Raw genomic sequence first — 13,602 nt, forward strand, 5'->3', positions numbered from 1 at the left:
AGCAGTTCCATTTAAGATTTTAAAATGTTCCTATATAATAATAAAAGTGAACAAAGTAATTTACATTACATAAACACCAATTTTCCTTGAACAACATTCACCTTATTTTAATAATTAATTAGAATTTATTGGTTATTAGTGCGAAAATCGATTCATTTTTTTCTTCGTTAAAGTATAGTATGGGAGTACAAAACAGGTAGATTTCAATAACATGAAAAAAACCTATCCGTTTACTTGTTTTTATTCAGATCTTTCAATTCTTGATTCAACAACTTATGTATTTCGTGAATAATCTACTAGTGAGTTCCAAAACCGTCTGCTGGAAAAGTTTTTACTCAAGTAATAATTCTGCAATTTAAAAACCTATTCACAATATAATTCTTACAATGTGATGGAAGTAATCCAGAAGTAAGTTCCTGTGTAATCCCTTTTTCATGTCTTGGAATTTTTGACTATAATCCAGTAATCAGTTTCATTGCAGTAACTTTGCAATATGTTCAAAAAGAAATACCATTGTCTATTTCAATGTTGATTTTTTAGTTTGGTTGTGATATATAACTATTTTAGAAGTAGCAAAGAAAGCAAACAAAAAAAAATTGTACTGTTGAGAACAACGATAAAATTTGAGTTTGAAATAACAGTGACAGATTCTAGCATATTTTTGAAAGTTTTGCAGTATTCATTACTGTTATCAATTTCGTTAAGTGGGCTCAATGCAAATAAATATGTATATGAATTCTAGGGGAAGTGGTGTTGCACGAAATTTTTTGAATGTTAATGTTCCCGTATTTTCAGACCTAGTTAAAAGGCAGGAAGAGAGGATAAGAAGTATGCACCAAATGTTACAGTTTTAATTCTTCTAAGCAACCATGATGTGTAAGTTGAATAAATCTTTTAAGTGACTAGATATAGAACAGAATATTCAATTAACACTAAAAGTGGTTAAGAGTTTTTACAAAGAATATAAAAACAGCATGTTACTAGTGTCGCCTTTCTTACAAAGATGTGATTAAGTAAATCTTGAATTGTCTTAAGTCTAGTTTGGTAGATCCCGAATTTTACTTGGGGTGTAAGATAATAAAGATGACCATGTTGCAAAATTGTTCTTGTTTTTAAGAAATATTGAATTTTAGTCATGAATTATTCCTTAATTCTGTTCTGTTTTCACAATCTATACTATTGTTGCAGAGACAAGATTACGCTCGAACGTGAGGAAAAAGTGCGGGATTACTACAAAAAGTGATCGGTTAAAAACCTACCATGTTAAAACAATCTACTAACATTTTAAACTTTGATGTACCTGTTATTAATAAGGGTTAGCGACTTCTCCTTATAAATGTTATTGTCTTTAATGTAGATATAAATTATTATTAAAATTACAGGTACTGGGTCAGTTGATGGAATTTTTAGTCCGGTCCCTTCTACTCATTTTATATTACAAAATTGTAACATATCGAGAAATTGTCTAAATCAGGTAGAAGGCAATGATTCAGAATGCAATGTTAACAGCCTAGTTTTAGTATCCCCAATTTTGCAAAATGGACTTTCAAAAGAAGATATCATGAATGAGGTAATTTTACAGTACCTTTACCTATCAGCAAAGTTATTATTTTAAAAAATAAGAGGTTTCAGGAATAGTGTGCAACCATTATTAAACCATATGAAACTTCTATCATGAAACTGTTTAACGATTTAATATCAATATACATATATTTACATATTGCGTTTTAGTTTAAAGTTGTATTTCAGTTCTTTCTATTTAACAGCAACAAAATCAGCCAATGAAATCGTCAGCATCTAATACTGAAAATAGCACGTGTAAAACGGACTCAGAAGTTACAAAAGATACTGCTGCGTTCAGTGAAGGTGCGCTTTGTTGGAACGTTGATCCTGGATAACTTAATGACTTATAAATAATTTTATTTTTACGTTACAGATGTAGATTGCTTTTCTATCTCCACTGATGAAATTGGTGTACACAAAATCTATGACAAACCTGTTGTGTGCCGAGCCAAAGCTTCGCTTCCTGCAAAATTTTTATATATTCATTCCGTATCTAGTAAGAGAAAAAGTGGTAAGTTTAGCCACTATAAAACAACCAAAAAATTAAAATGGGCAACTGAAAACATTTGCAGAATATTTTGTTTTCTTAAATTTTTAATATAAAATTTTAAAATTATACCGAAAAGCAAAATATAATACTTTGTTATCTTCAATTCTATTTTTGGGTGAATGCATATTTACCCATATTTCTAAAATATACCTCGTGAGAAAGGTACCAAATTGGTTTCTGTTTTCAGATACATTGTTAGAGAAAGTAGTCAGATTCTTTCCAATTGTTAGATGCTCCTCCAGAAAATCTCCTGAGTTCAACAATTTTTTTTTGGGGGGGGGAAGTGGTCTACGAGGTGTGGCTATTAAATAACGAGACTATTGCTATAAAACATTTTATTTTAAATTTAAACATATTATTATCACCTTCAATATACATCCCTCCCCTATCCCTACAACGCTCCATGCGAATTTACCATTGTTCGAAACAGTGCTGGAAGTCTTTTTCTGTGAGCTCCTGTATGACGCGTGCCGCTTTTTCTTTCGGCTTCAACGGACTGAAATCGTGTTATTTTTAATGCAGGTTTGACTTTGGGGAACATATAAAAGTCACATGGGGCCAGGTCAGGCGAATAAGGCGGATGGCCTAAATCTGGAATGTTGTACTTGGCTAGAAACGACTTGACAGACAGTGCAGTGTGAGCTAGCGCGTTGTCTTGATGAAGAACCCACGACTTGTTCTTCCACAAATCGAGTCGTTTTTTCCTTACTCTTTCACGGAGTTGAGTAAGCACCTCACGGTATTAATGTTGATTATTTACAATCGATATTTTCATCCGTTTTGGACGTGGAAGGGCGACCCGGGCGGTCATCATCTCCGACGTCTTCTAGGCCATCTTGGAATCGCTTGAACCACTCAAAAACTCGCGCACGTGATTAACATTCATCGCCATAAACTTCTTTTAATAAAATATAAGGGTTTCAATAGCGGTTTTACCCAGTTTCATGTGAAATTTCACGACAATTCGTTGCTCTGCTACATGTTCAATTCTGTAAAATGAGAAATACAGTGTTTGCAGTTATCATAAACACTTTTTTATTTATTTTTTAAGGGGAATGCGGCGTATTTGCTAAAAAAGACTTACCTAAAAAAACTTTGTTTGGTCCAATGGAAGGAGTAATTGTGGATGTTTATTCTAATACAGATGAGAATGGAATAAAACTTCTTCTTGAAGATGATGGTTATTTTAAAAAATTAGATGTCTCAAATAATTGTAAGTCCTTTACAATTTATCAGTTTCAATCTTTTAGGTTGCAGAACTATATTTTCTATATGTATTTTATTTATAAGGCCGTGTTAATAATATTAAAACTGTCCGGTAGGACAGTTGTATAAGGGTAGATCGTCAAAAACTGCACGAAAAAGCGTAACGTTAAAAAACACCCAAATTTGACAATTTTTTTCTCTTTTTCTATAAAAGATAAAATTCCCAAATTTTCTTTAAAATATTACGCGAACCCTCCTTTATAACTGTAATTTTTTTGCAACAATCCAGATCTAATAGATTTTGAGAAAAAAGTTGCTGAAAATGAGCAAAAACGGCATTTTCAGAAATTGTTCTTGTTCTTCTTGTTACCTTTTTTGTAAACTGCGTAGCGCCTAAACGCGCGAACGGATTTTCATGAATGAGGTGTCATTCGATTCGGAATTTTATGTAGATGTGTCTTTATGTAGTCTTGACGCTGAACATCGAGTGGGAGAGGAGTTAGTCCCCTTTATGTAAGGCCCCTTCCAAAATTATTATTATTAATTACTCTGTAAATCTTGACCTGATTTTGATAAAATTTGGTAGGATGATAGGGTTAGGGCTTCCCTAGGTAACATTAAAGCGACGACCTGCTCTTACACTTGTTAAGGGGAAGTATAGCAATCGTTTCAAATTATTGACACGTGAACCGATTTTCATGAATGAAGTGTCATTCGAATCGAAATTTTGTATAAGATTTGCACTTTAAAAGTCTCGACACTATGCCTCATAAGGAGGGGAGTTTGCTCCACCTAAGTAAGGCCCTTTCTAAAACTATTATTGTCAATATTTCTCTAACGCTTAGTCCGATTTTGATAAAATTTAGCACGAAGAAGTGGTTAAAGCTCCTCTACGTGGCTGTGAAGTGCCATCATGCTCTTACGCCCACTAAGAGGAAGTGCTGCAATCGTTAAAATTATCAATGAGTGAAACGATTTACATCAATGAATTGCCGATCGATTCAAAATCTTTGCCTCCTTGCCTTTTGGGGAGAAGTACTGAAATCGCAGTTTAATTTTACTATTTACGTACAAATACCTTCCTATTTTATACAAAACGCTTTCTCAAAAAAATTGTTATTGAGGATGGTTTGGGGACCGCAACTATAATCATTCTTTAAAAAGATCTCTCCAGTGGTAGTTACGGTTCCGACTTAACACCTTATCAGGTTATAATGATAGAATTGCTTATTCCAAATTTTAAAAAAATCTGTAAGGCAGATATGCAACTTTGCAAATTAAACAAAAATCTCCTTAACAAAAACTTACAGTTTAAAAAATTAAGTATAATGGTTCATTAAACGCCAAAAGGTACACAAATCAGAAAGTACCCAATATTTCATTAATACTTCATTGTTATTATTTTAATAATTTTACCCCATTAATTTTCGTTATTATTTTTTAAGAATTTATGTCATAGACCCTTATGCTGGCCAGTTCATTCATAATATTTTTTTGTTATAATTATGATAAAATGTATATTATATCTTCGTTATTAAATAGGTACATTTTTCCAAATTATTCTTCTGATTTATCTTTAATATGCCCTTTATTCTGAAGTTGTCACATATACGTGCATGTTAAAGTAGAAAAAGACAAAGTTAGAGTCGGCTACTATTTAAATTTGAAACACGAATTTAAAACAATATTTCAGTCTTGAATTCGCCTTACCGAAATATTCGTGTGCACAAATAACACACAGTTAATAACAATTAGATTATTCATTTCTCAATTGTAATTTAATTTAGTCTCCCTAATTTTACTTATAGTAAAATACTGGAATAATTAGCTGTCCAAAAAAATATGCATATCTTATTTATTTTATATTACATTGTGGGAAGAAAACCTAGATTGAAAATGTAATTGAAGAAAACTATATTATTTACGATAAAGTTAGATTAATTATTAACCTATTATTATCAAAGTTTGACTACTACATAAAGTAACTTTAATCAAAGAATGAACTTAAACCGACGATTTTTATTTAAAAATAAAAATAAAATAAACAAAATCATTGATATATGTTGGTTTAAGCATTTTTTAAAAAAAGTTTTAATTTTTTAGCCTCATAATTTTTTTTTTGTAACGTTTTTCTTTTTAACCTGATATTAATATTTTTTTTTTATTGTAGATAAATAGATATTACCGTCAATCTACAGTGCTACTTGAACAAATGTTTTGTAGATAAAAATGGCCAGCATAAGGGTCTGTGACATCTAATAAATTCTAAAAAATATTAATCAAAATTAATGCGGTAAAATTACTTAAATAATATCAATGAAGTATTAATGAAATGTTGGGTACTTACTGATTTGTGTACCTTTTGGCGTTTAATCAACCCTTATATAATACTTAACTTTTTAAACTGTAAGTTTTTGTTAAGGAGTATGTTAATAATTATTTAGCTGTTATGGAAGAAATCCTTAAAATTCGACCGCATAACAAATAGAACTCTTGCTTCTAATTTATAAATCTATATGTTTTATTTACCAAATTTTCTGATTATTTCTGTCTTTAAATTTCGGTCGTTTGATCGGCTCTATAGATCTCTATTCAAACTAGTTAAAACCTGTGATTTAGGCCCCCCCGAGGGCAGGATTGTTGAAGAGATCTCGTTTCATTTATTTCAAACAGATTTATTGTATTCTAATTACTTGTAAGATTGAAAATATTTTTCTGTATCATGTGTTTTATATATTTTGTGTAGACTTAAGTAATTGGATGAGATATGTTCGCCCAGCTAGAAATATTGAAGAACAAAACTTAGTATTACATCAAAGTGATAATCATTTATATTTTTCTACAATAAGACAAATTAAAGCCAAAGAAGAATTGAAAGTGTGGTATAGTGCCTCATATGCAAGGGCAAGAAATTTAACTGTTTTACCCAGAAATTGCCAAACCGATGAAAATTCTAAACAAAATAAAGGTGACACCCCTGCAAGGTAGTGATTTAGTGAAAATATATTTTTGTTTTATCCTTTTACAAAGTAAGTACAATAAACTAACATTATTATTATTATTATTATTATTATTTACAGCTTGTGGTGTTGTTCGCATTGTCGGACATCTTTTAAAAGTGCTACCTTACTAAATTTGCATGTTTTGACACATGCTGCTGATAACATTGAGACTAAAAGTGATACTGCTAATAATGTTATTAATGATAATAATATTGCGAACAATTCATTTCAGGTAGGTCTTAATTAATTTTTACTCCTTATTTATTTTATTTTTTTAATGTGTATATTTTTCTAAAAATAATTTGAAACTCATGTCATTCCCTATTTGATTTCTCTCTCACTGATTGGGGTTATGATAAAAGCTAGGAAAAGGGGGCCAAAGTAACCCTTTTACGGCAACTCCTATATGAATAGATTACAGGAGTGAAATTGCTGGCTTGCCAAATGTTCAATATTCAATATAAATAGTTTCAATGCTAAAAAAGAGGGACTCATTATTAAAAGAAGTCTTTTATAACTGGTAACTCCGATGTTCGATTCTAAAGCACGATAAAACTTCTATAAAAAATAATTCATTTAATAAAATTATTGTTTCAGTGTACTGATGATTCAGGCAAAAAGTATTTTTGTGATATATGTTCTAAGTCATTTATTACCGCAAGATCTTTGGAAGGGCATCTTAAGTTTCATGAGTGTAAGTTATTTTATTTCTTTATTTATTTTTAATGGCGTTTTTGCTGAAATAATTTTTACAATAAGTTAAGATTTACTATTTAATTTTCAGTTGGAAATATTTATGAATGTCCGATTTGCAAAGTTAAATTTCTTAAATTACCAAATTTAAAAAAACATATACCAACACATTTGAAGGATGGCCATTATTCATGTCCTCATTGTCCGAAAGTACGTATATTATTATTATTTTTCATTTTTTTTTTTTTTTAAAGAAATCATATTTACAATCAAAATTGGCGGTCTTGAACTGAATCCTTGAATCAATAATGTAAATTTTGTCTTCCATTTTGAATTCTTCTCTTGTTTTCATTGCAGAAATTTAGTGCCTATAAAATGATCCGTAATCATATTAGAACGTACCATGCTGGAAGAAAGTTCCCCTGCCATGAATGTCCTAAATGTTTCCCAACGTCAGATAAATTAAGGATTCATATGTTGAGGTAATGAAATTTGATTGTAATTTTCACTCTCCGCTATAGAATTTTGTATTTTCTCGTAAGCCAGGGTAAATTCGAACGTTCTATTTTTTTTTTTTTTTTAATCTTTAAGAAATTTAAGACTTGCCCCATCCATGATGTAATTATGCATTCTTATAAAACATTTTTTGAATTCAAATAATTATTTCCTTAAAGAATCTTGACAAAGACATCCTTTTTATTTATAGTAATAACTTATTTACAGCCATTCCGAGCTAAAAGAATTCCTTTGCGCTAATTGTGGTAGGCAGTTTAAAAGAAAAGATAAATTAAGCGACCATATGAAGAAATTTCATTTTCCTGGTATTGAAAAACCAATTACAAAACGTGCTAGAATAAATAAAAAAATTATTTCTCATAAAGAGGTAAAATATTATTGTTATTATTATTATTTTTTTAAATGATTTAAGGCGCGTCAACATCTGAGGTTATTGGCGCCCGGAGCTTTTTTCAGTGCACTGCAGGCCTCCGGACAGTGTTCTCTTGTTACAGACAACACTGTCCATCACCGGACAGTGAGCTGTAAGAAGCTCCTAGGAAGAGAAAATCTAAGGGTTAGCTGCTGGATTCGAACCCGGGACCTTCGCGTGGGAATCGAGTACGCTAACCACATAGCTAATCTCTTCCCTTATTATTATTATTATATATATATATATAGTTGCAAAAAAATTTAAACACCCAAAAATTAAGAATAAAGAAATGTTCTTTATTTTAGCAAACCAATACTGACTTTGAACCGTTTGTTTACAAATGCCACATTTGTGTAATTGGCTTTAAAAGGCGTGGAATGTTAGTAAATCATCTTGCTAATAGACATCCTGAAGTCACTCCTACTTCTGTACCTGAATTAAATTTGCCAATTTTAAAAGCTAATAGAGATTATTATTGTCAATACTGTGATAAGGTACTCACTAAATTTTTTCTATGAATTACAAATGTTTATGTGCTAAATTTTTCATCTTATAAATTTGTATCGAGCGCTGAATTTTTAGGTTTATAAAAGCAGCTCTAAAAGGAAAGCTCATATACTGAAAAATCATCCTGGCGAAGAACTGCCTCTCAGTAGAAGAAAAGTGGTAAGTCACAAAAAATAAATAAATAAATAAATAAAATAAAAATACTGTATATTATATTTTAAATAAATATTACTCTGATTTAGTCAAAAACCAACCAAGAAGAAGAAAACGGCACTTATTCTCAGACAGTTGGAAGTGTCACAGCAAATCCTCATGGGTGTGGATGGTGCCACAAACAGTACGCTTCCAAAGCGAAACTTTTACAACATCAGAGGAAGAAACATAATGATATGCTTCCAAAATCATTACAGGTTTGGTAAAACCTTATCCGACTTAACTTTGCCAAAACAATCTTTTTATTTAAATTTCTACAAAACTTACACAGTTTACTAAATTTTACTTGCCCTCCAAATATAAATAGATTTATATCCAGTGTCATAAAATGTACGCAATACATTATAATCTGTTTTTTTTTTTTTTTTTTTAAGTAATATCATTTAAAGATGTATTTGCATTCAAATTCATTTGTAAAAGTTACTCGAAAATTTGACATTTAAAAAGAGATTTGTTAATCCAAAAGCTGACGATGTAATTTTATGGCAGGTACCAAGAAGGAAAATGGCAGTCAGTAATTATGAAGATGAGATGGATGCAGTCAATGTTAGCAAAGTTACTGACCCTGATATATTATTGTTTCAAGATCCCATAGATTCAAATATTTCAGGTAAGGAAATAATTATTTGAGATTATCGAAAATTGTATACTATGTACCATAGTACTATCTGTTTAATGTTTTATTTCAGATGGCGAATTTATTATTGATGCTAATACGTTGAAAAGAGCTTTAAAGGTAAAAATGTTTGGTTATTTATTTTGATTTTGGCTGGCTCTGTAAGCCAATCGTTAATATTAAAAGAAAAGGTTGCTCTGCTTCTCACCTTGAATATTTTTACAATACAGATCTTTACTGTACTCTTAGACCTATAAAGATTTGCTAGTTCCCATAAAGGCTACAGGAAGGTTTTTTTGGATTGAGGTTTTCACTTGGAAGTGTGATAAGTGTAAATCATTATCCGCTTGTGTGTAACATGAAAACCTTTTTCATGTTTTTGACAAGTATGGCTAAGGAATTTGATTTATTATCGTTTAATTAAAAATAATTTAGCTTTTAATATTAAGAGAAGTATTCGGACTATTTTATTTGATGGTAAATTTCTTGTAGGGGCGCTACAACATCTTAAATTTAATGCAATTTCACTCGGCCCTTTGCTGATTCGCTTTATACATTTAGAGATGATTTTTTTCGCTGACAACGATCCAAATGTTTTTAATACTTGAGAAAAATAAATCGATAATAGAGCTAAATCAAAAACAAGTTATTTATTGTGGATCACAGAGGATAGTGCGATTGGAGGCTTAGAAAGAAGGAGTAACCAATGTGCTTATGATTCTAAACAGTAGGGTTTAAAAATCAGTTGATATTGGATTGTTCTATTGAGTTCTATTCCTGCGCCCAAAAAGAAGAGTAGGGCAGTTTTCTATTATTCCGACAGTGTACCCACCTTTATTCAAGAAAAATCACAGTAATTAAAAGAAAAATAAAAGTAATAAACTATTTTTCAGGCGGGGCTTATCGTCCAACTACCAATCAGGTATCGTGTTGGAGCGGAAGCCCACATTTTACTGTAAACATTTTTTCTTTAACAAATAAAACGTAGCTAAACGCGGAATTCAAGCTGGGGATCTCCCACTCGCAAAGCCACGCTCCTAGCCACTAGATTAACAACAGCCCCCTTGCTTAAGCTGGAAACATAGTGGAGCGGCGAGCAAAGCGGCGATGATAGCTGCTTCAGATCAAAGAGAGCGACGAGCAGCAAGCAAAGAGTCGCATGCACATAGTGACGAGTTTAGACGCGTTTCTCCTTTCGACGAAACAAGATGGAGGAACTATTTCTATACGAAAATTCTTCCTTGAAAATTTGGTATTTACAGCAGCTTAGAAGCAGGAACTGCAGTGTATAAACATATTTAGACATGAACTTGGTGAATTCCATCACTTGTATCAACAACTTCGGGAGCATCCTGGCAAGATTCATTCGTATTTTGGAATATCTATTTCAACATTTGATTACATTCTAGCCCAGTGTAACCCCATTAATCCTAGCAGTTACTTTATGGTAACAAAGTAGAAATATATGCAGATAAATAGAAATTATTCAATTAAAAAAAAACAACAATAATTTTAATAAATCACTACTCTATGATTTGTCGTAAATTAATGTTGTTCATCTGAAAAACTGGAGTAGTACGACGCTACAGAAGAAGGATTGGAGAATTCGTTCTGATCAGAAGTAGTAGGACGTGAAAATATAATTTAATTTTGCCTAGTATTTAGTTGAAAGTTAGAATTAAGGGATTGAGAATTAAATTAAATGTAGCAAAAATTACCTGAATGTGTTAACAATACATTTTTTTTTTATATATATTTTCAGGGCGAAGTTTTTATTGCAGACTGTTCACCAGAAACTTTAGCAGAATTAGGTCAGATAATTGAAAATAGACCAGACCAATATTTCAGAGTATATCAAACTTCCACAGGTATAACATTTGCACGACCAGTTGAAGTGTGGGATCCCCTGTCCACATGCCAGACACTTAGCCCGACTGACCATTCTGTACCACTTGGTGAATTAAAATTAAATTAATGTTTTATACAAATTTATTGTAGCTATAAAAATAACAAACTGTAAAGAATATGTATGCTTAATGATTATGTATTATCGAACTGAATGCTGTTCTGAGTGATATTTTTTCTTGGATATTTTAGTTCCGCAAAGTAATAAGCGGTTTGTCAAATTATTATTCCAGTCGTAATAACATCTTCTAACCCCCAATATCCATTTTTTTAAAACTCATCTGAAACCAGTACTTTATTGACAGCCATAAGCCACCGAGTCACCGAAAAGGAGAGTAGCTGCCAATATAGGTAGGTCTTCAACTTAAATTTGTCATTCACCAGACATATACTTGGTCAGAAGATGCTCTTAGTCCAAAAAAAAAATCTTTGAAAAGGCATTGTTTGAATCTAGACTTCCAGTACAATGTGCTAATCTAAAAGAAGATAATATTTTGTTGAAAATACTGTTGGATCCGCAGTGCTGAATATCCTTTATTTTTATCCGACGTAGCAGGCATGTTATTATATTTTTTTTTCTGACTGGTTTCGGATTCTCATCCATCCCCAGAAGTGATCTATCAGTTTGGTGTATAGAATTTCATTTCCATTTATGTTTCACACACTACAATTGTTGAATTAGTGAGGGATGTATCACTAATTATACCCAGAATTGGTTGCTATCCGATCTTAGCACTAATCTACGCGAAGGAAAACGTCACTTCTTCTTGTAAATAGAAGCATCGTAAAAATAATTTTTTTTAAAATTTATAAACATAAAAAAATCTATAAAATTTGTTGTCTCATTTTGTTTGGCGGTTATGATTTCTCCAGCTAGTTAGTGATTGCTGTTTCTTGAAAATATAAAATTTAATAAAACCAATGCCAGCTTCAAGTAAAATGCCGATGAATTCAATTTAAATTACGATAATATAATTCATTTGTTACTTTGCTAAAATTTAAGGGAGGAAATTTTATTCTTCTAAGAATAAACTAAATTTACTTAAGAGTAACAGTTTCTAATATAAGGTTTAGGACTTCCTTTAATTCCATTTATTATGTACATAGTAGGACTGGATGTGATAATTTACAGAAACCAAAAATGAAGGAAATTAATAAAAATTACTGTTGATATTAAAAAAAAAAATTATTTACAACTTTAATTGAAATTAGGGGATTATTTATTTTTGTCATAATTACCTTTTAATTAGTATCAGAGAAATGTAGGTTTAATTTTTTTTATGTGATTTTAATAATTGTGAAGAAATTTTTGTTATTAAAAATAATTTCTATTTTATTTTTAATGTTATTAATGAATTTATATCAATTATGCTAATATACCACAAGTGAAGGACCACACGAACTCAGTTATTCTCTTTATACTAGGGCTGTGATTTATAGGATATAAAGAGATAAATTATTTAATAATTTTAACAGTTACATACACTCTAAAGGTTCGAATTTTCAAATATCGATGTATTTGAATTAGATTATGAATATAATATTCTTCAAATAGATTCATGTATACAGTGTTAATGTACTGTACAATTTTGCATTTTTTTTTCTCTAAAATTATATATTTGATATTGTAAATATATGAATAAAATTTCCAGCAATTTATTGTGGATGAAAATTTAATTTTTCTTTGTACCTGTTTAAATGGTATGCAGGGATAGGAGGACCATTCGAAAGAATAATACATTATATCAAGAATTTGGTTTTAAATGTCACTGGTAGGTCCATTACTCCTGAAATATATCCTTATTAACTCTAGAAATCCTTATAAAAATAAAAATATACTTTAGCTAGAAAAGTAACTAGTTTTTCTTTGTGTATAATCTTCAAATTTCGTCCGAAAAACTGCAATTCAAATAAGCTTTCTTAACTAAAACCATTTTACAAATAGCCTCTAAATAAAATATTTTTGAAACTTAGTGATGTGAATTTAACTACCTTTTAAAGTTAGGGTATTGTATTAGCGACTGCGCAAATCTCTAACAGTGGTAGTGAACTAACATATTTAATTAAACAAGTACATCCTTGAAGTGGACGTTCTCCGAGATCAAAAAATTGATATACATTGCAGCATTTAATCATCTATAGTTAATTTTTAGCCATTTTAAAACTAGTTTCTTGATTCCTATTTGTGTTATTTCTGTTCTAAAATATTTCTAAGTCGATGTGACTAACGATGTGTTCAACTGAAGTAAAGGTTTTACCCTATAATACGTTTCTTATGATATAACTGAAAGACTGAGTTGTATCCCAACTTTGAATTGAATGTGATAAACAACCCGAGAAAATCAAGCTCCAGAAAACAGAAAATTAAGGTTGAATACTAAGAAAAATACCTTTATTCATTCATTCTGAGAATTCAGAT

General features: G+C 30.6%; 1 protein-coding gene across 3 annotated transcripts; it reads left to right on the forward strand.

The window, feature by feature from the left end:
• Positions 1 to 180: 180 nt before the first annotated feature.
• Positions 181 to 12,593, forward strand: LOC141457016 (PR domain zinc finger protein 10-like). 3 transcript variants are annotated; one of them, XM_074133481.1, is made up of 19 exons: positions 181 to 408; positions 743 to 876; positions 1,189 to 1,315; positions 1,383 to 1,570; positions 1,767 to 1,866; positions 1,937 to 2,074; positions 3,165 to 3,326; positions 6,066 to 6,303; positions 6,400 to 6,553; positions 6,919 to 7,015; positions 7,106 to 7,224; positions 7,372 to 7,496; positions 7,738 to 7,897; positions 8,248 to 8,436; positions 8,525 to 8,608; positions 8,692 to 8,859; positions 9,152 to 9,272; positions 9,352 to 9,398; positions 11,041 to 12,593. In XM_074133481.1, exons 3-19 carry the CDS (start codon positions 1,261 to 1,263, stop codon positions 11,251 to 11,253), a joined length of 2,358 nt encoding a protein of 785 aa, XP_073989582.1. In that variant the 5' UTR covers positions 181 to 408; positions 743 to 876; positions 1,189 to 1,260; the 3' UTR covers positions 11,254 to 12,593. The 3 variants fall into 3 exon arrangements, with proteins under 3 accessions (XP_073989582.1, XP_073989581.1, XP_073989584.1); XM_074133480.1 differs by having other exon boundaries at positions 796 to 876; XM_074133483.1 differs by lacking the exon at positions 3,165 to 3,326 and having other exon boundaries at positions 796 to 876.
• The last annotated feature ends 1,009 nt before the right edge of the window (positions 12,594 to 13,602 follow it).

The sequence above is a fragment of the Rhodnius prolixus genome, unplaced genomic scaffold (assembly GCF_049639745.1).
Source record: "Rhodnius prolixus isolate KJV_2025 unplaced genomic scaffold, Rpr scaffold_10, whole genome shotgun sequence".
NCBI lineage: Eukaryota > Metazoa > Arthropoda > Insecta > Hemiptera > Reduviidae > Rhodnius > Rhodnius prolixus.